The sequence below is a fragment of the Humulus lupulus genome, chromosome 3 (assembly GCF_963169125.1).
Source record: "Humulus lupulus chromosome 3, drHumLupu1.1, whole genome shotgun sequence".
NCBI classification, from domain to species: Eukaryota; Viridiplantae; Streptophyta; class Magnoliopsida; order Rosales; family Cannabaceae; genus Humulus; species Humulus lupulus.
The window spans coordinates 245045134-245072675 of NC_084795.1; the positions used below are offsets into that span (position 1 = coordinate 245045134).

The window sequence follows — 27542 nt, forward strand, 5'->3', positions numbered from 1 at the left end:
CTATTATCACTCTTCTCCAAGGAAAGACACTCGAAGAGACTCAAGGGTAGACAGAACGACGGAGTGACAGACGGTCTGAGCAATACCCGTATCCTTGTAGATCAGAGAACTGAAGAAGGGACTGCAATCGGTCGTCCGAGACACGTCTCTGAGATGGACCAAAGATACCAGAATACAATCTTTCAATCTCACCAGCCGAAGTCATTGGCGTACTAAAACGACTCAGAGACAAACTAAAATGGCCAGAAAGGATGAGGACTCCATCTGACAAGCGAGACAAAACAAAATGGTTTGAATTCCACAATGACCGTGGTCATCGAATGGATGAGTGCATTGCCTTAAGACTCAAAGTATCCAACCTATTAAGACGTGGTCACCTGACTAACCTGCTCACAAACAATGGTAAACGAACATTTCAGCAGGAGGCAGACAGGTCAGCTGTCCAAAGAGAAGTAACCCCGCCAAAACCACCTACTAATGAACGAACAGTGAACGTAATAACTAGTGGCTCTGAGGTACACGGAGTCACCCATTCAGCAGCCAAAACACATGCCAGGAAGACCAACTGGATCAAAGGAGAGTCCAGTGGGACTGAGAAGAATACCATCAACCTACCAGCACAAACCATCAGTTTCACGACAATAGAGTCAACCAGACTCCTCAACCCGCGTCACGATGCTCTTGTTATTGCATTTTACATTGCTAACCGTCTTACTAAACGTATACTTATTGATAATGGCAGTTCAGCTAACATTTTGTTTTTAAGTGCTCTCAAGGAAATGGGGATAGATGAATCAACGATCATAAAGAAGATTATAATCCTCATCGGTTTCAATGGAGAGCAAAAGAACATGATAGGAAAGATCGAGCTACCTGTCTATTCCGAAGGAATCAATCTATGCACAAGATTCCTGGTGGTAGACTCTCTGTCTGCTTATAACGTGATACTAGGTTGACCATGGATACATGAAATGGAGGCAGTCCCTTCAACATACCACCAAGTTCTAAGGTTCCCAACTAAATGGGGAGTGAAAGAAATCAAAGGCCAGCAAAAAGACTCAAGAGCATGTTACCAGACTACTATGAAGGCCAAACCCGCTCAGTTATAGCAATTATAGCAAGACTAACTGGCTGACTCCCAAATGGACCAACCATACATGGAGGAGCTGGATGAAGTTCAGATACATCCAAACTTCCTGGACCACAATGTCAAAATCGGATCACGATTGGACCCTGACATCAGAACTAAACTCATTGATTTTCTATCTGCCCATTATGATTGTTTTGCTTGGTCCAATGCAGACATGACTAGAATTGACCCCGAAATTATTGTCCATAAATTTTAGTTTGACCCATACTACCCACCAAGGAAACAAAAAAGAAGAAAATTCACCTCTGAAAGGAACAAGGCCATCAATGAAGAAGTTCAGAAGCTCATTGATAATGGGTTTGTGAGGGAGGTGCACTATCCCGACGGGCTGGTCAACGTAGTCATTGTGAAGAAGAAGAATGTCAAATGGCGAGTCTTCATCGACTTCATAGACCTCAACAACGCGTGTCCTAAGGACTCATTCCCATTACCAAACATAGACATGCTGGTAGAAGCCACAACTGATCATGAACTCCTAAGCCTCATGGATGCATACTCAAGATACAAACAGATCCTGATGCTTCCAGACGACCAGGAAAAGACAGCCTTCATGTAAAGACCCGACTAACTAAAAGGACTCGGACCTTTAAAAAAACTACTAAGACATACTACTATCTTTTGGATATATATATACATAAAGTAATAGAACTTTATTATACAAAATCCAAAATATGGGATCCCATAAATTGTTCAAAACCATTAATAAATAGAAAAACAAAACCTTTAATAAATTGTTCAAATACTAAATGCGAAAATCATAAATACATAAATAAAGACTCAAATATTAATGTCATCCTTGATCGATTCCATCAGTCCATTTCTTTAGTCCTCTCCCAATACACATGCCAAAGCCACCTAGAATTCGTCCCACCTTCCATATTCATTTACCTGCACTATCTAAATAAAAAGGAATGAGTCTAATGCCCAGTAAGGAAAAACTACTAAAGCATAACATAAAACATAAGACGTAAAAACATAAAACATAAAACATTAGACTACAAATTAATGACCATTAACTCATTACTTTATTATGTGATAGAAACCATCTAGGTCCTCTTGCTACTATGTAGAGGTAGGTTTAAACACAACTATAGGCTACGATAATGATAAAAATCTCGAGATTCGCTTATTTTCTATCTAAGCAACCATATTTCCCAAGCGACTACAAACATAAAAATAACATACATACATACATACATACATACATACATACATACATACATACATACACATAGCATATAAACATAATCATAACACATAAAATCTAACTAATTTTCCTTACAAAAAACCGGGGTATTAGAGACAAGTGCTGGATTGGAAACTCCTAAAATCAAACAGTAAAACTATAAGTTTCCTAATAAAAAGAAGACGAAAAAAAGAGATATAAACCACCAAGATAAGAACTAACCAAAAACCTTAAGTTTTAAGGAAAATCAAACACCTAACCAAAATCCATTATAACAAGTTAGGATATGAGGAAAAAGAAAAGAATAAGAGGAACTATAATGAACTAAACCAGAGGATAAAAGTACCTTAGATAGGTTAGAACTTTGATCTACACCTCAATACCGAAATCACACTCTAGCTTACTTCCCAAGTGTTTAGAAAAGCTTAGATTTGTAAGCTTTCAACCCCAATACCCTAGTGTTTCTCTCTAGAACAAATTTAGCAACTTGGAGGCTCTAATAAGTGTTTGAAAGATGATGCAAATGGCTGAGTAAAGGGTCTTATTTATAGAGTTCAAGGAGTGAAACTAACTCCCATTAAAATGAATAAATAAATGAATAAAAATTGAATTTTCTGCTCAACAGATGCCCAGAACTCGGTCAAAATTGTTCAAGAGCAAGTCCAAGTTATCGATGATTGTTTCTAGCTCGGATTCCACGGACTTTCAAAATATGCAAGTGGAGGCGATATATCACCCCTTATAGGCGATATATCGCCTCCCCCATATTCTCGAGGATCTGTGGTTTCATTTGTGTGAAGTTGACGTGTTTTCTGTATCATAGGCGATATATCAACCTCTATAGCTGCGATATATCGGCTTACACTGATATATTAAACACGTTTTTGCACACTTTCAACACACTTAAAGTTGTTTAAAACCACCTTGACTGAGTAATACGAGATCCTAATAGCTGAGGGAAGATACTAGACTTCCTAGGTCTATCCTTTATTAATTTATTCATCTAAAATCCATAAATCCTTAATAAACATACATATGACAAATGTCACTGTAACGCCCCACGTCACTATGGCTGCTTCCTGGAATGACGATTGGCCCTACAAACCAACACGAGTCTTTCCAGAGTGCTTTGTCTTCACTTGCACGGTTCCTGGGAAAACTTCCCAGGAGGTCACCCATCATGAGACTACTCCAGGTCAAGCACACTTAACTTTGGAATTCTCAAGTAATGGACTACCAAGAAGAAGATGCATCTTGTTGACATAGGTAATACCCATCAATCCATTTAAGCCATCTTCAACTATGTAGTCCTATACATACACAGCCTTAGAATCATCACACTTGACCTTCCCCTGGTGATGTGGGATTGCACAGCTTTTTCCCAATCTTTCCCCGACGAATTACGGGATTCTAACTGTCACAATCACCCCTCTTCGGGGTCTAACGTCCCCGTCGGCCACGCTACTGGCTGGGTCAAGGCTCTAATACCATTTGTAACGCCCCACGTCACTATGGCTGCTTCCTGGAATGACGATTGGCCCTTGACACCAACACGAGTATTTCCATCATGCTTTGTCCTCACTTGCACGGTTCCTGGGAAAACTTCCCAAGAGGTCACCCATCATGAGACTACTCCAGATCAAGCATGCTTAACTTTGGAGTTCTCAAGTGATGGACTACTTAAAAGAAGATGCATCTTGTTGGCATAGGTAGTACCCATCAATCCGTTTAAGCCCTCTTCAACTGTGTCGTCCCATACCTACACAGTTTTAGAATCATCACACTTGACCTTTACCAGGCGATGTGGGATTGCACAGATCTTACCCGATCTTTCCCCCTACGAATCACGAGATTCTGACTGTCACAATCACCCCCCTTAGGGGTCCGACATCCCCGTCGGTCACATTTTCGGCTGGGTCAAGGCTCTGATACCATTTGTAACGCCCCACACCACTATGGTTGCTTCCTGAATGACGATTGGCCCTACAAACCAACACAAGTATTTCCAGCATGCTTTGTTCTCACTTGCACGCTTCTTGGAAAAACTTCCCAGGCGGTCACCCATCATGAGACTACTCCAGGTCAAGCACGCTTAACTTTGGAGTTATCAAGTGATGGACTACTAAAAAGAAGAAACATATTGTTGGCATATGTAGTACCCATCAATCCATTTAAGCCATCTTCAACTGTGAAGTCCCATACCTACACAATCATAGAATCATCACACTTGACCTTCCCCGGGCGATGTGGGATTGCATAGCTTTTACCCGATCTTTCCCCCTGTGGATCATGGGTTTTTGATTGTCACAGTCACATTCTTAATTATTCTATCTAAAAGTTATGTTATAATAAATAATATTTATAGGACCAGCTTCAATAATCAAATCTTATGATAAAATTAATATTTTGAAACTATAGGTTAAACTTATAAAATCCATAACTATCTCTATGAGTTTCCAAATAAATCTCGGCTTGAACCAATAACCATGAAAACTAAAATACTACAGCAAAAGCTACTACTATCTAACTAAGTAAAATTATGAGATGCTACAGTTCTCCCCTACTTAAAATAATTTCGTCCCCGAAATTCACTTACCAAACAATTTCGGATACCGTGCTCGGATGTCTTCCTCCAATTCCCATGTTGCCTCCCAATCTATACTATTACTCCATACGACATTGACTATTGGAATACTCTTAGACCGTAATTCCTTCATTTCCTTCTCTAGGATGCTAACCGGTCGTTCCTCATAACTTAGGTCATTCTGAAGTCCTAACTTATCATACTTGATAATGTGGGATGGGTCTGACACATATCTACGCAACATTGAGACGTGAAACACATTATGGCTATCTGATATAGCTGGCAGTAGGGTTAATCTATATGCTACTAGTCCTACCTTGTCCAATATCTAAAAAGGACCTATAAATCGAGGAGTAAGTTTGCCTTTCTTCCCAAACCGCTTCACTCCTTTCATAGGAGATATTCTTAAGAAGGCTTGATCTCTGACTTTAAAGTCCACGTCTCGTCGCTTGGCATCTGCATAACTCTTTTTTCGGTTCTTAGCAGCGAGCATACGTTTTATAATAAGTTCCACTACATCTTGAGCCTCACTAACAGCCTTGGGTCCAAGAAGTTATCTTTCTCCTACCTCATCCCAATGCAATAGCAACTAGAATTTCCTTCCATAAAGTAGCTCATTGTGTGCCATACCAATAGTTGCGTGGTAACTATTATTGTAGGAGAATCCTATAAGTAGAAAATACTTACTCCACGATCCTCAAAAGTCTATTACACAAGCGCGCAACATATCTTCTAAAATCTGTATGGTACACCCGGATTGTCTGTCGGTGTGAGGATGAAATATCGTACTGAGACTTATCTTGGTACCCATGGCACGCTGCAAGCTTCCCCAAAATCTTGATGTAAACACTGATCCTCTATCAGATACTATGGTCTTAGGGATTCCAAGCATTCGTACAATTTCTTGAACATAAATGTCTGCATACTGGTCCGTAGTTTATGTAGTCTTGACAGGCAGGAAGTGAGCTGACTTGGTGAGTCTACCTACCACAACCTAAGCCGAGCCGTGTTGCTTATTTGTTCGTGGTAATCCTGTCACGAAGTCCATGGCTATGTCTTCCCACTTCTATTCCAGAATACTAAGTGGTTGCAATAATTCTGCGGGTCACTGATGTTCTGCCTTTACTTGCTGGCATATTAGGCATTTGGACACATACTCTGCTACGTCTTTCTTCATTCCCGGCCACCAATATAGTACCTTATGGTCGTGGGTTATCTTGGTAAACCCCGAGTGAACTAAGTATGGGGTAGTATGTGCCTCTTCTAAAATCTTTATCTTAATTCCATGGTCATTCGGCATGCATACCTGACTCATATATCTCAAGAACCCCTATCTTGTTAATAGAGAAATCTATAGTCTTAACTTCTTTGAGTGCAACCATATGTGATAATAATGTGTCATCATTCCCTTGCCCAATCCGTATATAATCTAGTAAACTCGACTGGATGGACAAGTTAGCCAGTTGACCCATGACTATTTCTATCCCGGCATTAATCAGGTCTTGTTGAAACGACTTTTCAATTCCGGATAATGCTGCCAGATTTCTGTAACTCTTCCGGCTTAACGCATCTGCAACTACATTCACCTTTCCTGGTAGGAATAGGATTTCACAGTCATAGTCCTTTACTAGGTCCAACCACCTGTGTTTCCTCATATTGAGCTCTTTTTGCGTGAAGAAATATTTTAAGCTTTCATGGTCCATACAGATCTCACACTGTTCTCCATAAAGATAGTGGCACCAGATTTTCAGTACGAAAACCACCGCTGCCAACTCCATATCATGTATTCCTTCAACTGTCTTAAGGCGTAGGCTGTTACCTTGTCATTTTGCATCATCACACAGCTTAAACCTTGCTTGGACGCATCACAGTATACTACAAACTTGTCGTTAGGTGTTGGTACGCAAAGTACTAGTGCTGAACACATTTTGTCTTTTGAGCAACTGGAAGCTTTCTTGACATTTATCCGCCCAGTTGTACTTTTGTTGCTTCCGGGTAAGGTTAGTAAGTGGAGTGGCTATCTTAGAACATCCTTCTAAAAATCTCCAATAATAGCCTGCTAGCCCGAGAAAAATTCTAACCATTGACGCATTCTTAGGTCTTGGCCAATCCTTCACAACCTCTACCTTAGTTGGGTCTACTGCGACTCCGTCTTTGGATACTATGTAGCCGAGAAACGCTACTTGTGATAGCCAGAATTCACATTTCTTGAACTTGGTGTAAAGTTGGTGCTCCTTTAGTCACAGCATGGTCGGTCTTAAATGTTCCTCGTGTTCGACTTCGTCCTTAGAGTGCACCAATATATAGTCAATGAATACCATGACAAATTTTTCCAAGTAATCCTTGAAGACCAGATTCATTCAGTTCATAAATGCGGCTGGAGCGTAGGTAATACCAAGAGACATAACTAGAAACTCGTAGTATCCGTATCGAGTCCTAAAATCTGTCTTTGGTATATCTTCTTCCCTTACCTTGAGCTGGTGATAACTGGACCGTAGATCAATCTTTGAAAATGCAGTCACTCCTCTGAGTTGATCAAATAAGTCATCGATCCGGGGTAGCAGGTACTTGTTCTTAATTTTCACATTGTTCAGCTCACGGTAATCAATACACATCTGCATGCTTCCATCCTTCTTCTTCACAAATAGAACCGGTGCCCCCCATGGCGAATGGCTCGGTCTAATGAAACCCAAGTCTAAGAGCTCTTGTAACTGGGTTTTCTACTCCTTGAGTTTGGTAGGTGCCATCCGATATGGTGCCTTTGAGATATGCTCAATTCCCGGTACTAGTTCGATTGTGAAGTCAATTTTCTGAGTAAGGGTAAGCCTGGTAAGTCATCAGGAAATATCTCTGGAAATTCATTTATAATGCGGACGTCTCCAACCTTTAATGGTGGTTTCTTTGCCACATCTGTGACGCTTGCTAAGAATGTGTGACATCCTTTCTCTATCATCCTCTTCGCTTTGAGTGTGAGATAACCAGTGTCCGCAGTCCTGAAACCTTTCCCATAAAACATAGTTTCTAGCCCTCAAGAGTTTCGAACGTAACTTGCTTACGTCTATAGTCGATTGTTGTACTATGTCCTTCTAACCAGTCCATGCCCAGTATTACGTCGAAGTCCTTGATCTCTAGCTCTATCAGGTCTCCTTCTAGCTCTGTGCCCTCGACTTTGATTGGTACTTCTTGTACTATTTGTGATGAAAGAACCATTTCGCCCGAAGGAAGTTCTGTAACAAACCTAGTTCTACATCTTTCACAATGTTTGTCTGATTTCTCTATCATTCCTAACAAGATATACGAGTGTGTTGCTCCTGAATCAAACAATACTAAACATATATTATCGAGGATAGGAAGCTGACCTGTGACCACTTTGTTACTAGTTTCGGGTTCTCCCTAGGTCAAGGAGAAGACTTTGGTTAGAACCATCTTTTTCTCCTTCTTTTCTTTTAGTTTGAGTTGCGGACAATCCCTTTTTCGGTGACATTCCTGGCCACAGTTGTAACATCCCTTGCTATTTGCACGACACTCCCCAGTATGTCATTTCTGGCACTTAGAGCACTGAAGGTATTCCACATAACCCCACCTATTATTACAATTACTAGTCTGTGCTCTTTTGTCAGCGTCGGTCTGTTTATTATCAGGATGCTTTCTTTTCTGTCATTATTTCTATGTTGGTTGTTATGGTTTCGACCATTCTTAGTCTAAATGTGTTGCTTGGGTTCAGACTTGCTTGCCATCTTTATTATTTTCTAAGTTTGTTTCTAACCACCCTATATGACTTAATTCTCAGGCTCGAAACTTGTCGTTGTTCCAAAGTTAACCATATTGAGGGAGGGCTGGGATCAGTAAAATCATTCCCACTACTATGGCCCCCTAAACTCTAAATACAGAACCTGGTTCATTGATTTGTATCCACCCTCATCGAACTCAGTCATTATTTGTTGAATTTATTCTAAGTTAATTATGATTTAATAAAATAAATTCATAAAAAAATGCATACATGACATTCAAAAATAACAACTTTATCCATTTGGAAAAAGATTTTCACTTATTACAATAATAATTCAAAATATAGAAACAATACTAATAATAACTAGGGTAAAATTTCTAAAAATCAGGATCTTCTATATCTGACCCTTCATCTAGCATATCATCAGTTATTTCCACATAATCATCAATATCGTAACCCTCGAAAGATGATGCAAATGGCTAAGTGAAGGGTCCTATTTATAGAGATCAAGGAGTGAAACTAACTCCCATTAAAATGAATAAAAATTGAATTTTCTGCTCAACAGATGCCCCAAACTCAGTCAAAATCGCTCAAGAGCAAGTCTAAGGTTTTGAGGGCGGTTTCTAGCTCGGATTCCACAGAATTTCAAAATATTCAAGTGGAGCTGATATATCACCCCCTATAGGCAATATATCGCCTCCCCCATATTCTCGAGGCTCTGTGGTTTCGTTCGTGTGAAGTCGACGTGTTTTCCGTATCATCATAGGCGATATATCGGCCCTTATAGCTGCGATATATCGGCTTACGCTGATATATTAAACAAGTTTTTGCACACTTTTGGCATACTTAAAGTTGTTTAAAACCACTTTGACTGAGTAATACGAGATCCTAACAACTGAGGGAAGATTCTAGACTACCTAGGTTTATCCTTTATTAATTTATTCATCTAAAATCCTTAAATCCTTAATAAGCATACATGTGACAAATGTCACATTCTTAATTATTCTATTTAAACCTTAGGGTATAATAAATAATATTTCTAGTACCAGCTTCAATAATCAAACCTTATGATAAAATTAATTTTTCTAAACTATAAGTTAAACTTATAAAATTCATAACTATCTCTATGAGTTTCCAAATAAATCTCAACTTGAACCAATAACCACGAAAACTAAAATACTACAGCACAAGCTACTACTGTCTAACTAAGTAAAATTTCGAGACGCTACACTTCATGACCAAATTGGGCATATTCTGCTACTAGGTCATGTCATTCTGGACTGAAGAACGCAGGAGCAACTTACCAGAGATTAGTCCACAAGATGTTAGTAGACTTGTCGAGGAAGACGATGGAAGTCTACATTGACGACATGCTCGTCAAATCCTTCATTGCAGAGGACCATATCAGACATTTAAAACAACCTTTTGACATTCTTAGGAAATATAACATGAAATTAAATCCAATTAAATGCTCTTTTGGTGTGACTGTAGGGAAGTTCCTTGGATTCTTAGTAACTAAAAGGGGAATCGAGGTTAACACAGCACAGATAGAATCAATCCAATGGATACCTTCTCCAACGTGAGGAAAAGACGTACAGAAGTTAACTAGATGCATTGCAGCACTCAGCTGATTCATCTCGAAGTCTTCAGAACGATGTCACCTATTCTTTAACACACTAACGAAATCCAAGACCTTCGAATGGACGATAGAATATGAAGAAGCGCCAACCAAGTTGAAGCAGTACTTATCCAGTCTGCCTCTATTATCCAAACCAAAAGATCACGAACTGTTGTTCATCCATTTGGCTGTATCCAAAACACCAATAAGCGCAGTTCTAATCAGAGGGGATGAAGGTAAACAATTCCCAATTTATTATGTAAGTAAATCCTTACTTGATGTAGAAACTCGATACAGCCAGCTGGAGAAGCTGGTACTAGCACCCGTCCATGCAGCAAGAAAGCTATGTCGATACTTTCATTGCCACCCAATAATAGTACTGACTACATTCCCTCTCAAGACCATTTTGCACAAACTAGAGCTATCAGGTAGACTAACCAAATGGGCAATCAAAATCAACGAATACGACATATCATATAGACCACGAACCTCGTGGAAGTCTCAGGTATTAGCTTATTTCATTACCGATTTTACACCTAACAATCACATGCAAGAAGAAAAAGAACTTTATTGCCTAACTGAGAGACATTGAGTCAGCATTTGTAAACCCCACACAGACGGCTCAAGTAACATAAGAGGAAGTAGACTCAGACTTGTTCTGACCTCCCCTCAAGGAGAATCAAAGAAATCAGATGCAGGTTTAAAGCTACAAACAATGAAGCAGAATATGAGGCGATGATTGCTGGACTTGTACTCGCCAAAGAAATTGGAGTCAGGCAGATCAATGTGTTCAGCGACTCACAGCTGGTAGTCAACCAAATGCAAGGAAGCTACTAGGCTTGAGATGATAAAATGACAGCATACCTCAATAAGACCAAGGAGCTTCAATCGGGCTTTGACGAGTTCACCATCAGCCAAGTGCCAAGAGGAGAGAACATTCATGCGGACGCTCTAGCCAACCTCGGGTCATCCATCCAGACAACCAACCATAAGGAAATTCCAATAGTTTATCTCCAATGGCCAGCCACCTGGAAGGGCGAAGGAGAGATGGCAAGTGACATCTTGACTAATCAAACATGGATGAATCCAATACTAGAATACTTGGAAAGAGACACACTATCTAAAGATAAGAATGAAGTGTTAGGATTAATGCCCTAAAAGCATGTAAATACATTTTATTGCTTTAAATAAAAGTATAATTTTATTATATTTGAATGTTATAATTAAATTTTGAATTAATTATATAATAATATCCAGAAAATTCCCTATTCATTTATGAGAATATGATCTTGTATTAGTACGAGAGAATTAAGATCATATATAATGAATAAAATAGTCAGTAACATATTAAAGTAAGGAATCTTTAATGAATGATTACTAGTACGGTTTGCTAAGCATACGAGATGCAAGTAATCTAGATTCATATTACTGATGTGGATAGACATCTTAGTAAATGTGTTGTATATAATAGAAATTATATATGACATGACCTATGAGAATAAATTATCTTTATAAACTTGTCGTTTGACATAAAGATTTAATTCTTGTCATAATAGACGATCATTTGCAGATCAGTTTTAATCCTGAGTATTCATGAACTCCTGTTTATGTTTATTGGATCTATTTATCCACTCGTTAAGGCCTCTTATAATAATGAGGCTAATGACTTTTGTTTTGGAGATTCAATATCATGGATGGCTGGGAACATGAATTACAATATTGGAATCCATGCTTTCCTAACAGATTGAATATTGGTTCCCTTAAGGGTTGATTCTGGAGCTGAATAGTTATTGAGCTCAAATCTGTAATTAGATTATAGATTAATTATTCCATAGTGAATTAATGGTACTTAAGGATCAATAGGTAATTAGAAGGGTTAAAAGGTAATTTTGACCAGCTCTAATTAACGAACCAATAATGGAGGACAGAACTACATATATTGATTATGTTGACCCTTGATTTGGCCAACGACACGGAGTCAAAATAACGACAAAGAATAAAAAGGAAATTAAGGAGAGAATCAAATGGGAAAAAAGTGACACAAGTGATTTATAGTGGTTCGGCCCCAACTGTGTGGTAATATCCTGCGTCCATTTAGTGTTCTTATTGATGTTGAATCCCAATAAAGTGATCAAAGAACTAGGGTTCTTGAGTTTCACCAGCCTTAGGAGAATTACAACTTTTTTTTGGATAATCACACTATGCTCTCTCTATGAGTATTCAAGTTCAAGGTTTAAAAGTCCCTTCCTTGAGCCCTCTCATTCATATTTATAGGCTCAAGGGGGTGACATGGGCCAATGGGCCTTAATTAGCCTTAATATCAGCGTATCAAGGCAATAAAGAGAAAATATAGTTAATGTAGTTATTACAAGATTGCGCATCTTAAAGGAAATAAACCGAAGCATGCGACCAGACTGGTCGCATCTAAACGCGAGATCTGATGAAGCAATAAACATCTGGTCGATAAGCAAACAACATCCCTTCACTTTAACGCTACCACATGCCAACTACGTGTAAAAAATTCTTGCCACGTTATCAGGAGCCATTTTTGGGTAAACATTTGCCCCCCAAGTTTATTTTACTGCGACCAGCATAAAGTAAACTTAGGAGACTGACTCTTCGCATACCCCACCAAATCTGTCAGAGCTGTCCATGCCTTCTCGAAAAAGGCAACCAATCATGTCTTTTCAGTTTCCCAAAATTTTTCTGACGGCTATTGTGCTTCCCCATGCCTTGAAAAGTTAATCCCATTATTACCTCTTTTACAGTGCCACGATCAATATAGATAACCCATTTTTTCACTTTTCACTTTTTACCAATCTTCTTGCCTTCAAGAACTCTGAAGAACAAAGCAAAACAAACCCAGAAAACTTCGCTGATCCAAGGTGCGCCTATCCAATCTTCTGAAATCTTCACTCCAATCCTTCATCCAAGTAAGTCTTGTGATCGATTCCTTTCTGTTATGTTGTGTCGTGTAATGCCTGTTTTTCCTTAATTTTTGATTTATGAGTCCTTGAATATCTATGTCAGTTCTTGCAAAATGGTTTCGAGGTAAATGGGTATGTTGATCTGTACTAAATATGGTAGGAGGATAACACCTTGCTGGGGTTAGGAATTAGTTTGGTAGTTAGGATCATGAATTTAGGGTGTAAAATCGAGGTAAAAATTTGATTTTTAAGCTTGTAGAAAAACTGGGTTTTTCCCGCCTCTCCAAAGTCAAAAAAGTTTTTCCCAAAAAGATTTTTACTTCTGCTTTTTGATCTGTTTTCCAAACTACTCGTATGTAATTTAGTATTTTTGCTAGAATGTTGTTGGTCGTATAAAAGCTTGACTTTTATACGCAAGCAATATTATTCCAACTCTTAACACAAGTTTTTAGGCCGTAGATTCTCATCTCCCCTTCTCTGTTCGCAGACTTTCATGCAAGATCCGTGGGGAGGTGAGAGGCCAATTGTCGACGACCTACTCGCTCAGCTGCTCGTGGATGAAGAACAGCCGTCACTACTTATCCCAGAGATCCTTTTTTCTCAAATTCCACCCAACAGACCTCATTCAAGTCCACCAAATATGGGTAGAGTAAAATCCACTACCCAGAAAAAGAAACCATCTCAACCTTCTGAAAATCAGCCTACTCCTCGGGATAAAATTCCCTCGACCAGTGGTAGAGTCGAAACCACTGGTCCCGAAATCCAAACACAGGCCCACCCCCGTGATGTCCTTCGACTAGACGTCGAATGGTACCCAGCTCCTCCTAGCATAATCACTGCTAGGATGGTAAACAATTTCCTCATAAAGTACGAACTGTCTGGGGTTTCTCTATTTCTTCCTACCACCGACCAACGGGCGAATCTGCTCGGCGGCGCCTGGTCGAGGTATCACATTGAGGCAGGAGCAATCCTACCTCTCCATCCTTACTTCGAAGGAGTGGCCAATTACTTCGAGGTCGGTCCTTTCCAAATAACCCTGAACGGGTATAGAATGCTTTCTGCACTCTATATCCTTTACATCCATAAAAAATGGCATGTCCCTTCGCCTCATGAGATCAACTACCTGTTCGATCTCAAATCTAACCCCAACCAGGACAACACGGGGTTCTTTCATTTTTTCCATCAGGAATCGACCCGCACCTTCCTGAGTGGGACTACCTACAAGTCCAATGTAGGAAAGTACTACGAGGAGTACTTTTTAACCACTGACCTGGTCACCAACAACCTAGCCTTCACCCAAGGAGGTAACTTTTTCGTTCTCTTGGTCGTTTATTTTCTTTTATTTTATCTGCGTTTTCCTTAGAAAATTAGTTCTCTTCATGTCCATGGCTGCAACCAGCTCCTACTCCAGAAATGGAGCTTCGAGCAGCACTACTAGCCAGCATGACTGACGTAGAAAAAAGCATCAAACAACTAGTCACTGAAGCCAACCTAAGGCTGATCGGGCTTCTGGCACCTCACCAGGACGTGAGGGAGTCAACGCTGGGGAGTGCCACTGGTGGAGAAATTCCCGAGCAGTACCTAGATGTGTCGCAACCTCCAAGGAGGAGGACAACTGGAGTGACAATCAGGGAACCCTCCAGCACCCCGCGAGTAGTTGATCCCCTTGCCCCTTTGGGAAAGGGCAAAAAGAAAGCTTCTGAGCTCCCTGCACCCATCGACGAGTCTTCAGATGAGAACGGTACTGTCTTCTCAATCTTAGACAGTTTGCCCATTCCCTGTCATTTATTTGACGGGGACGGCAACTTTAAGTACACTCCAAATTTAAATTCAGATTTCTTCCAGGCAGTGAGTGAGTGTAGAAATAGTTCCGTAAGTAATGTAGTGACCAGTAGTTATAGCACGGGTACTTTACTTATAATTTTCTTGTTTTTTATTTCATCTCCACCTATACATATTGTCTGACTGCTCGCAATGTTTCTTCACTTGCAGATATGTCATCTGGATACATGTTCCATCACTACATTGCATTTGCTGCTCCCTCGAGCAGGGAGAAAGACAGCAAGCGACTTCGCGGGGAAAGTAGCAAAGCTGCTTCAAAGAAGGCTCGGACTGAGGATCATCCTACAGCAGCTGCTCCTTCAAAAGAAACAACGCCACCTCCCTCTCCACTCGACCAGTAGTCTCCACCTGCACCAGCCGACCAGCACTCTACCCCTCCAGCACCAACCGAACAGACACCTCAGGGTAATCAACCTGAAGACGCCCTGACCAGCACCATAGTTGGCTCAGCCAGAGAGAGGATATACAAACTCTCAGAGCACAAATGCAGTCGAGAGGCCATTTTCGGCACCAACTCCATGGAAGCCGACTAGATAATAAATCGAGGGCTGAACGAGATAGCAAGGGTAAGTTACTTTTCTTTAGCTAGTAAATTTTACTTTGTCATTTTTCTGCCATCATCTTATCTTTTCTCCTGATTGCAGGGATTGCTGACTATAACTGCCAGTTGACGCCGCACAGGGGCTTTGGTCACCCAGACTAAAGACTTCGACACTAAGCATATTGAGGCGATGAAGGTGCTCGAGGGGAAGAACGTTGCGCTGCTCGAGAAAAACACCGAACTGCTCAGCAAGAACACCAAACTAATCGAGCAAAACTCCCAGTTGATGGAAGAGTTGCTGCAGTTTCAGACTACCCTGGCCAACGCCAATGCCGACAAAGTGAAGTTTAGGGAGTGTGCTAAACTTAACTGCCAAGAGGCCAAATAACTTGAGGTTGCTGATTACGAACAGAAAGGAGACTGAGGAGCTGGAGGGGCGCGTCAAGGAGCTTGAGGAGACGAATGCCAGAAACTTGGAGAAGTACAGGGAGGCCTCCCACCTCTGCTTCTATGAGTTCTGGAAGCACAACCGCGAGGCCAACTTCAACTACCTTTCTGAGCGCCTGAGGCGAACTCAAATAGCCCGGTGCACTATTCACCTGGAGGAAGAAGAAAGAGCCAAAATTCCTGCTTCCCCAGAAATTTCCTTAGCAACGGGGATTGATGGCGTGAAAAATGAAGCTGGAAGTACAGTCGACCAGGACACTCCTCAAGACCTACGGGTCGTGATGTAAAGACAATTTATTTTTTAACTTTTATTGCTGCATGGGAAACTTTTTCCCTTTTAATCAAACAATTACATCAGAGCAGTAACTGCTCGCGGTGTAAAAGGATTATTTTTTGATATTATAATATATTTGCACTTTATTATAACATCTGTTCGCATGACTGAACTTAGCATAGTACTTTGGATTGATTTAACAAAATAACAAAATTTTAAAAAATACTCTAAGTACCTTAGCATGCTTTCACTTATTTTGTTAATGTGTTTACATACCTTTCGATATGCTTTGCTTGCTAGATACCTTATATGCCCCCCAAGTGATATAGGAGCTTTAGGTCCTCGGTCACTTGTCTTAACTAGGACATGTTCGAACATTACTGCTCGTAGTAGAGAATTTAAAACAATAATATAGCAAAACAACACACGTAATGAGAAAATACTTGTAATAAATACAATAGTTTGCAAGATTGACTGGCTGCGCACAGTCCCTTTTTATTTCTCGTAGTAAATGGACAAAACGTGTCTGTACGAGTGATCACCAAAATGATCTTACACTTATAAGCGACCAGTCATATAAAATGACCAACCCTTTTTCATAACTTATAAAAAGTAAAATTAATACAAGCCAATTCTTTAACAAGAATTATTTATTAATAGTACTTGCATAGGTGTTCTCCATTCCAATAGTGTGGAATGAGATCTCCATTTAAGCGAGCAAGTTTGTAAGTGCCTGGATGGAGGACTTCGTCAATTTGGTGCGATCCTTCCCAGTTAGGTCCGAGTACTCCAGCGGCCTGGTCGCGGGTGTTGAGGAAAACCCTTCTAAGTACTAGATCTACTACATTGAATTTCCTTTCACGTACTTTAGAATTAAAATACCGGGCGACCTTTTGTTGGTAAGCCGCCACTTAGAGTTGGGCATGCTCGCACCTTTCATCGACCAAATCTAGAGATTCCATCAATAGTTGGTTATTAGAGCCTTGATCATACATCATTCTTCGATGCGATACTGGATCAAACTCGACAGGCAACATAGCCTCGTATCCATAAGCCAAGGAAAATGGAGTATGGCCTGTTGTTGTGCGATGGAACGTTTTGTATGACCAAAGGACTTCAGGAAATTGCTCTAGCCATGCCCCCTTCACTTCCTCAAGCCTTTTCTTCAGAGTATCCTTTAGTGTCTTATTGACTACCTCAACCTGTTCGTTTGCCTAAGGTGAGCAACTGAAGAAAAGCTCTTAATAATTCCATGACGTTCGCAAAAATCCGTGAACAGATCACTATCGAACTATGTGCTGTTGTCTGAGACAATTTTTCTTGGCAATCCATAGCGACATACAATGTTCTTGACCACGAAGTCCAGCACTTTCTTAGTCGTTATAGTTGCAAGTGGCTCAGCTTCGGCCCACTTTGTGAAGTAATCAACGGCTACTACGACATACTTGAGCCGCCTTTTCCTGTGGGCAAAGATTTGATTAGGTCTATACCCCAGACTGCGAATGGCCACAGACTTTGCATCTGCTTTAGTTCATTACGGACTGCTCGTGGAATTTTGGAGAATCTCTGGCACTTATCGCACCTCTGCACAAATTCCATCGAGTCTTCATTCATTGTTGGCCAAAAGTATCCTTGCCTTAGGATCTTTTTTTTATAAACTCTGCCCCCCAGCATGGTCCTCACAAAAGCCTTCGTGGACCTCTCTCATCAATTCTTTGGCCTTCTCTTTCGAAATACACCTGAGGAGTGGCATTGAGTATCCCCTTCGGTACAAGATTCCATCGACTAGGATATATCTAGCAGCTTTCTGTTGAAGGGTCCTGGCTTTGTTTCTGTCCATCGGTAACACACCCTGTGTCAGGAACTCTATGTAAGGTGCCATCCATGTATCCGCCGCCTGAATTACCAAAGAGGTTTCTTCCGCTTGGATGCTTGGCCCAGATAGCCGTTCAACTTGTACTATATTCAGGGTATCAGCATCCTTGGCACTCGCTAATTTGGCCAAAGCATTAGCGTTGGAGTTTTGATCACGAGGTACTTGCTGGAGAGTATATTTCTCAAACTGGGCCAACAAATCTTTTGCTTTATTCAGGTAGGCAACCATCTTTAGACCTCGAGCCTGATATTCTCCAATGATCTGATTAACCACCAACTGAGAGTCACTGTATATTTTGAGTGACTTTATGTGCATGTCTCTGGCTAACTGTAATCCTGTGAGCAGCGCTTCATACTCGACTTCGTTGTTTGAAGTAGTGAAGTCGAATCTAATCGCGCAGTGAAATCGATGCCCTTCAGGCGTTATCAAAATCACTCCTGCTCCAGTGTGATGCTCATTAGAAGAACCATCTGTAATCAACTTCCATGAAGGGTTTTGGCTTTGAGGTTCAGGCTCGTCTGTTCCTTCTGGTTGTTGGCTATCTGGAAGACCAGTGAGCTCTGCAACGAAGTCAGCCAGAGCTTGTCCTTTTATTGTTGCTCATGGTAAGTAAGAGATATCAAACTGCCCAAGTTCAACCACCCATTTCAACAATCGGCATGTGACTTCTGGCTTCTGCAGAACTTGCCATAGAGGTTGGTCGATCAAAACTGTGATTGGGTGAGCTTGGAAGTATAGCTGGAGCTTTCTCAAGGCTAAGATCAAGCAATAGGCTAATTTCTCAATAGGGGGATATCGCAGTTCCGCTCCTATTAGTCTTTTGCTTACATAATAGATGGCCTTCTGCACGCCTTCTTCCTCTCTTACTAGAAGAACACTAGCACCATATTTCATGATCGCCAAGTAGATGAACAAAGTTTCCTTATTGACCAGCTTCGATAGAATCGGTGGTTGCGACATGTAAGTCTTTAAATCTTGAAAAGCTTGCTCACACTCCTCCGTCTATTCGAACTTCTTGTTGCCTCTAAGTAGATTTGTAACACCCTGGATAGCCAAGACCGCTACATTGTGTATTTGTAAAGGTGCAGGACTTGCTAATCAAGACAACCAGTTAAAAACGTGAATTCTAAAGTCATTAATGTGCTAGGGTTAAAAGGTTTTGGTCTCAAAAGACACTTTCCATATAATTAAACATTTACACATGGGATCCCAAAAGAAATAGCGTTTAAAAGTCTATTTACAAAATTTCCAGTGTACAAACAACCACCAGCCTTTCTAAAGGCAAAACAAAAGTTTATGGTTTTCCTGTCCCTGTCTCCCCTCAACTGTGGCGGCTGAGCAGCTGATCATGTACACTCTGCTCTCAAAGCTCTCCAAATCAGGGCTAATCAAGCTTGCCCTTGCCTTTACCTGCACCACGAAACACCCGTGAGCCAAGGCCCAGGAAGAAAACATATCATATTATATAACAAGCAATAATAACATTTGGATAACCCTTTAAGCATGTTCATACACTTAACATACCACAATAATCACAAAGCATGAAGATTCAACCAAAGAGTAAGCTAATCATCACCCAGCTATACAGCATAACAATCCACCAATTAATAAAACACAAACAGATCACATAATAATCAAGGTCGACACCTTAGGCCGCACCCTCTGTTTACCCCACTGACTCCGGCCTGCTTAAACCGAGCTCAATGCATAATAAGCTTTCCTCAGCTACCAGTGGCCAAGCCATGCCCTATGCACTAGTGTAAACTTCAGCACTCTTAGGTCATTGGTTTACTGTTTACATGGCATAATACCATCCTTTACAAAGCATACAAAATAGGGAACCCTTAGTCCTATTATAAATCCACAACCGGGTGCAGTTTTCTTACCTTTAATTTCCAAGTTTACTGTTTACAAGCGACGCCTCTCGAGCATGATCCGCTTCCCGAGCCCTAGCTTAATACCTAGTCACAACCAAGACAGGGAGTACCATTAATAATCGTGTTAATATTTCTAGATGGAGTTCTAGCTTCCGGGACATCAAATTCCACCGAACACGGTGGTGGAATCGATCCCGAGCACCTTAGGTTAGGTTCCCGGGCTTAAAACCTCCAAAAGAACAAAAATACCCTTAAGGGTCACGGCCCCTGAAACCCATGCCACGACCTGCCCTTGAAACAGATTCTAAGCCTCCCTGAAGACAGACACGCGCCGCGGCGCTTCCCCACTGCAGAGCTTCCTTGGCTCTTCCTTGCTTCGCAGGGCCGCGACACTCTAGAATAGAGTCTTGGCCCAGCCCTTCGTGCCCAGAAAATCCACCATTCCTAACATCGTAACCTTGCTCAAAACCACCCCCAAGCACCCTAATTCCAGAACCCATTGATCATAAGACTTTTAACATGATTCTAGCAACATAATCCAACAAAAACCTAGCTTAAAAACTCATTACGATCTCATTTTGATTTCTGAAACCCAACAGCTCAAGAACTCTAAAACTAGTCATGTAAACTCAGAATTTAAACTCTAAATTATGAATTGAAGCTTACCTTCTTTGATGAACCACTTCCTTAACAATTTCTGAGCTAATACCCAAGCTTTCCAGCTTCAATTCAGTCCTTAAATTTCAAAACCACAACCACTCTTAGAACCCAGCCAAAACACAAAATTCTAATAATCAAGAGTGTAATTTAGTCCTTACCTTAGTCCTGGTGAAGTTCCCTTGGCTAGAGCTGAGCTAATCCCTCAAAACTTCAGCTCAAATCACAAGATTTCCAATTGAGTTTCTTATATTCTAGTGGTTTTCCTTGAAAAAGAAGAAGAAAGAAGGAGAGAGAGAGAAAAGAGTCGGTTCCTCTATTTCCACCAAGTTTTGAGGTTTTTACTTAGTCTATCCTTAGGTAATTAAGTTAATCCCGGGGCTCGGGGTACCAAAAACGTCCCCGAGGGCAAAATGGTAAAATTCCTCAATATTCCCGCCTAAGCTTCCTAACCTCAAATATATCTCAAATTATTTATTTCCATAACTCGATAGCCCAAATAATCATCTAATACCCGAAACACCCCTTGACTTGCCCCAAGTCAAGTATTAAGCCCCGTTGTGACTTTCCCGCTAACTAGCTCCCTAGGATCGCCTCGAGTCGCACGCTGCAGATTTACCCACATAATAATGTGGTTCTCACAAATATCACATATAATCACATTTACATTCATATAACCATACAAGCATGTTTATCACTTAATCACACGTTAATTTAATAAATTCACACATAAACCCATTATGCCCTCCCAGCACACTAATCAATGCCCTTAAGCCATATTAGTGATTTTGGGTCGTAACAAGATTAAAATATGGGACACATTTGTCCGTCAATTTGGAAATAAATCTACTGAGAGCAGCAATTCTTCCAGTTAAGCTTTGAACATCCTTGGTTTTTGTTGGTGATCTAATATCGATCAGGGCTTTGATCTTCTTGGGATTGGCCTCAACTCCTCGCGGGTTTACTATAAATCCCAAGAATTTTCCTTATCCAACTCCGAAGGAACACTTGAGGGGATTCAGGTTCATCTGATATTTTTTCAAGACGTTGAAGCAGTCTTGCAAGTCCCATATATGGCCTTCTGCCCTCTTTGACTTAACTAGCATGTCATCGACATATACTTCCATGTTTGTACTGATTAGTTCCTTGAACATGTGATTGAGCAGTCGCTGGTATGTCACACCAGTGCTTTTCAAATCAAAGGGCATCACTTTGTAATAGTAAAGCTCTGTATCGATCCGAAAGCTAGTGTGATCCTCATCAGGTGGATGCATACTGATCTGATTGTACCTAGAGTATGCATCCATGAATGAGAGGATCTCGTGCCCTACAGTGGCATCAATTCTAGGGAGTAGGAAACATTCTTTAGGACAGGCTTTATTAAGGTCTGTGAAATCCACGCACGTTCGACCTGGGAAACAGTACGGGATTAGAGACCCAGGATGGATAAAACGCTACCCTGATGAATCCATTCTCCTTTAGCTTCTCCACCTCTTCCGTTAAAGCTTTTGATCTGTCTTTGTCGAGCAGCCTCCTTTTCTGTTGTACTGGTGGAAAACTCTTGTCTACGTTCAGGACATGGCTAATGATCGCAGGGTTTATTCTGACCATATCTTTATGCGACAAGGCAAAGACTTCCTGGTTTCTATTTAAAAATTCCACTAGTTCTTGTTTCGTTGTTGTCTCTAAGCTTTTATCGACTTTCACAACCCTGGTCAGATCTGCTTCATCGAGTTGGACCTATTCAAGGTCCTCGATTGGACCTATCTCTTCATTAAAATCCCTAAAGAAAGGATCCAAATCCCTGTCCTCACTTTGGGCAACGCCCTATTTGGTGACACCATCACCTGATTGGGCTTGTACATCACTAGCTGGTTGCAACTCTTTCCCGGCAGCTTCCCTCAATCCACCTTTCTTCGCCTTAGATATCGAGGCATTGTAGCACTCCCTCGCTTCCAGCTGGTTTCCCAACACGCATCCTATCCCTGCGTCGGTTGGGAATTTCATGGCAAGGTGCCATATCGAGGTAACAGCTCGCAGGTCGACCAAAATTGGCCTTCCAATTACAGCATTATACGCTGAAGAAAAATCAACTACTATGAAAGTAGTGAGTAATGTCCTATTTGTAGGTGTAGTTCCTGCTGTAATTGGGAGCCTAATCGACCCAGTCGGGGTGAGCCCTTTGCCAGAAAAACCATATATGGTTTGGTTGCACGACTCCAGGTCCTTGACGGAAAACTTCATCCTTTCTAGTGAGGACTTATACAAGACGTTGACTAAGCTTCCTATGTAAACTAACACCCTCTTAACCATCATGTTGGAAATTTGGACGTCAACGACCAGCGGATCGGAGTGTGGGAATTGGACATGCTGAGCATCGTCTTCAGAGAAGGTTATCAACTCCTCCTCTGTTCAAACTTTCTTTGGTGCGCGATCCTCCACACTCATCATCTCGATGTCCTGGTCATGGCTTAAGGTCCGAGCGTATGTCTCTCTTGCTTTCCTACTATCCCCTACAAGGTGTGGGCCGCCACAGATGGTGAGTAACGTACCTACCACAAGAGCTGGCTGTAAAGGTGGCGAGTGGTGGCGTGCAGGCGCCTGCTCATTGCCACCTTGAGCCTTTCGTTGAGACCCTCCTGCGGCTCGTACGTTTCTCCTTAGGTGTCCCTGCCTTATCAGGAACTCAATCTCGTCCTTCAACTGGTTACACTCATTGGTGTCATGTCCGTAGTCGTTGTGAAAATGACAAAATTTTGTCGTATCTCTCTTGGAGATATCCTTCCTTATAGGCACTGGTCGCTTATAAGGGACATTGGCATTAGTCGCCTGGTAGACCTCTGCCCTACTTTCGACAAGGGCCGTATAGTTGGTGAATCTTGGCTCATATCTATTGCTTTGGGCCATTTATTTTCAGATGTTGACGGCTCATTGCCCACCCTTTTTCCACCATTTTTGCCATTTCCGTATCATTGCCTTTACCGTTGCCATTGGGTTTATCCGACCCGTTGGCGGCCTTTGCGGGATCTTCCTTCGGTCCCTTGAATTTTGTAGGCGACTTCCCCTCGTTGGCGATTGTATCTTTGAGCTTGATGTACCGATCAGCTCGATCCAGGAACTCCTGGCTACTCCTTACCCCATTCTTTCTCAGACTGCTCCAGAAGGGAGAGTGGCGTCTAACCCCCGCAGTTTGGGCCATCATCTTTCCCTCGTCACCCATTATTTTAGTTCCACCCGCTACTCGCATAAAGCGCTGGACGAACTCCTTTAAGGGCTCTCCCTTCTTTTGGCGTATCTCGACCAGTTGGTTGGCCTCAGTGGAGTGTACGCGACTCATGTAGAATTGTCCATAAAAATCCTTCACGAACATTTCCCAAGATACTATACTAGCAGGAGGGAACTTAAAGAACCACTCCTGGGCAGTGTCGGACAGAGTGGTGGGGAAGATCCTGCAGCGGGCATTGTACGATACCTTCTGAATATCCATTTGTATCTCAAACTTGTTCACATGAGGTACTGGGTCCCCGTACCCATCAAAGTTTGGCAGTACTGGCATTTTGAACTTGCTGGGGGTTTCTGCCACAACAATCCTCTGCACAAATGGAGTGCCTCTCCTCTGGTCATACTCTATGCGGGATGTCCAGCTCCCGACCAGCTATTGTACTGCCTAGTTCATAGCATCAATTTGGGCTTGAACCGCGTCTGGGATCGCTGGGGCGACTGGGACCAGAGGACCGTACTCATCGTGCCTCTCGCGTCTTTTGTTGAGTATGTCTTTCAAGTCTTCATCCCTACGCCTTTCTTCGCTAGCTCCCAGGCGATCAAAGACGTTATGCTGTCGGGGTTGCCCCCCAGCGTTGTGCCTCACAGGCCTATTTTCTCTTGGTGGAGGGTTTCTGTCTCCACCTCTTTCCTCATGCCTTCGACCAGCATTCCCCCTGCCGGAATCGGCCTCATTGTAGTCATGGATGTCTCTAAATTGCGGCCGACTATGGCGCGACTGGCTGGTCATGTTCTTTCCTCCTCTGGCTGACATCTCCCGAGCATCAGGGGGAGCCCTGCGATGGTCGGTGGGTCCCTGTGCATTATTATTCCGTGGGGGGCCCCTGACCGTAGAGCCTGACTCATTTTGCCTTCTGTGGGCAGAAGAACATTTCCCCCTGCTCAGTGGATTTGGCTCATCGCCCCCTGGGCGTCTAGGGCTGCGGGGCAGCTGTCCAGCCCTATTCTGCCTTTGGCAGTGAGGATTGCTGCGACCAACTTGAGAGGGTGGTTGTTGCTCAGGATCTCGAATTGGGACATCATCCTGAGCAAGATGTGGTTGCTCCGGCCTTTGAGGGCTTGCTGGCTAGAGCGGAGGACTAGGATTAGGGGCCCATTGCGATGGTGCACTTGGTGGTTGATCCAGTTGAGAGGCTGGTGCAGCACGTCCTCTGGCCAACTGAATGGCTGCTTCAAGAGCAGTTGTGGCATCTCTCTACCGACGATCCATTTCTGACTGCCGCTCGTTCAGCTCATGTCGCTGACGCTCAATCTCCCTTTGTTGCAGCGCCAAGGTCTCTGCTGCATTCTCCTGATTGGCCAACTCATCCTGTAACACGCCCAATGTTGCCCTCAGCGTCTCAGAATCCATTTCTTCTTCTTCAAAATCTAAACGTGGTTCATTTTTAGCCACATTTGGAGGAGGACGTTGAGATGACGCAGCGCCAGCAGCCTGTCCAGCCCTCTTGGATGTCTTCGCCATTTGATTTTCTTCAAGCTTTTTTACTAATCTCTCAATGAAAGCACCAAAATGTTGACCCTTGATTTGGCCAACGACACGGAGTGAAAATAACAACAAAGAATAAAAAGGAAATTAAGGAGAGAACCAAATGGGAAAAAAGTGACACAAGTGATTTATAGTGGTTCGGCCGCAACTGTGTGGTAATAACCTACGTCCACTTAGTGTTCTTATTGATGTTGAATCCCAATGGAGTGATCAAAGAACTAGGGTTCTTGAGTTTCATCAGCCTTAGGAGAATTACAACTTTTTTTGGATAATCACACTATGCTCTCTCTATGAGTATTCCAGTTCAAGGTTTAAAAGTCCCTTCCTTGAGCCATCTCATTCACATTTATAGGCTCAAGGGGGTTACATGGGCCAATGGGCCTTAATTATCCTTAATATCGGCGTATCAAGGCAATAAAGAGAAAATATAGTCAATGTAAATATTACAAGATTGCATATCTTAAAGGAAATAAACCGAAGCATGTTACCAGACTGGTCGCATCTAAACACGAGATCTGATGAAGCAATAAACATCTGGTTGATAAGCAAACAACATCCCTTCACCTTAACGCTGCCACGTGCCAAATACGTGTAAAAAATTCTTGCCACGTTATCAGGAGCCATTTTTGGTAAACAGATTATATCAATGGACTACTACAGAAAACTCTGTAAATATAATTCTATAAATACTTAGACTGCAATTCCATATTTATAGTGGAGTAATCATGAAATTAATAAATAAGATTATTATATTAAAGAGGTTAATTAATAATCTGGTTTATTGGAGCTTCTTATTATAGGTCCATGGTCCCCAAATCACCTCTGTCCTACACTGTCAAGGGTAAGGATGTCAAAAGAAAGATTTGTTAAGAGAAATGACTAAATTTCAATTGAATTAATTTTCTAGGGCAAAGAAATAATTATTTGATAATTATGGGTAATTGGTTAATTGTGAATTAATTAATTATTTAACTATATAATTTTTATTTTGAAAAATTAAAGGTTAAAATTAATATTAATCTTGTTTGGATTAATATAAAGAGAGAAAATAATAAATATCTTATTTATAATATGATATTTATTTATTTATTTATTTTAAAACTGATATTTTAAGATAAAGTTAATTTGGAATTAATTGATATTTATGTTGGAATAAATATCTTGTCTTGAAAGTTGATTAAATAACAAAATGAGAAAATTAGGGCAACCCTAATAGGGTTGGGCGACACACACTGTACAATATAGTGTGTGGCGCCTAGCATCAGAGATTTTATCACTGGGATTTGATTTTTGAATTTCAAATAAATTTGTTTAATCAGTTATTTAATTATTCTTTTTTAAATATGATTTAAATAGATAATTAAATGAAAATATCTAATCAATTTTAATTTGAATTATATTTTAATTAAATAAATATTATTTAATTAGATTAAATATCTTTATAAATCTAATATACGTGATATTTAGAATGAAGAAATGATAATCAAACTCTCTCTCTAAAGAGATAGCTTTCTCTAAACCTAAAAACTATTATGAACCTTCTCTCTGTCAAAACTCTCTAGATCTCATGAGTTGAGTACATATAGGGAGTCACATAAATCAACCTTTTGAATCTTACCTGCCCACACACGTCCTTGTGTGTTTGAGGATTGGTCTGGAAGATCAGGGTGTGAGATCTCAGAACACTGGATAGGAAGATCATTGATTTATACAAAAAAGACTCAAGGACACTTGATAGGCTACAAGAGGTAATCCCTGATCTATTTGTATGTGATTTAATATTTATATATGTATATAATCCTGGCTGGTATTAATATTTATTAAAATGGGTCCATATATTCTGCTACGCACTTTTGATTTGATCATTTAATACCAACAATTGGTACCAAATAATTGTATACATATATATATATATTAAATATTGTGTGCGTTAATTGCATTTGTTATATGTATATTGAATGGATGGATATGTTTTTTGAATGTATGGTTAAATGATGGATCATTAATTATATGGTGCTATTGGGTTGGGGATTTTATTATTTTTCTAGATCTTGTGTAAGCCATA

At 41.0% G+C, this 27542-nt stretch overlaps 1 protein-coding gene across 1 annotated transcript; it reads left to right on the forward strand.

Moving 5' to 3' along the window:
* The first annotated feature begins 251 nt into the window (after positions 1 to 251).
* Positions 252 to 15378, forward strand: LOC133825521 (uncharacterized). Its single transcript, XM_062258450.1, has 2 exons — positions 252 to 951; positions 15188 to 15378. Exons 1-2 carry the CDS (start codon positions 252 to 254, stop codon positions 15376 to 15378), a joined length of 891 nt encoding a protein of 296 aa, XP_062114434.1.
* Positions 15379 to 27542: the final 12164 nt, after the last annotated feature.

Excerpts from the sequence above, each read along its gene's own strand:
- LOC133825521 (XM_062258450.1), top strand. The coding sequence starts at position 252 with ATGAGGACTCCATCTGACAAGCGAGACAAAACAAAATGGTTTGAATTC. Across the intron at positions 952-15,187 it reads TGCTTATAACGTGATACTAG|ATATGTCATCTGGATACATG; the intron begins GTTGACCATGGA and ends CTTCACTTGCAG.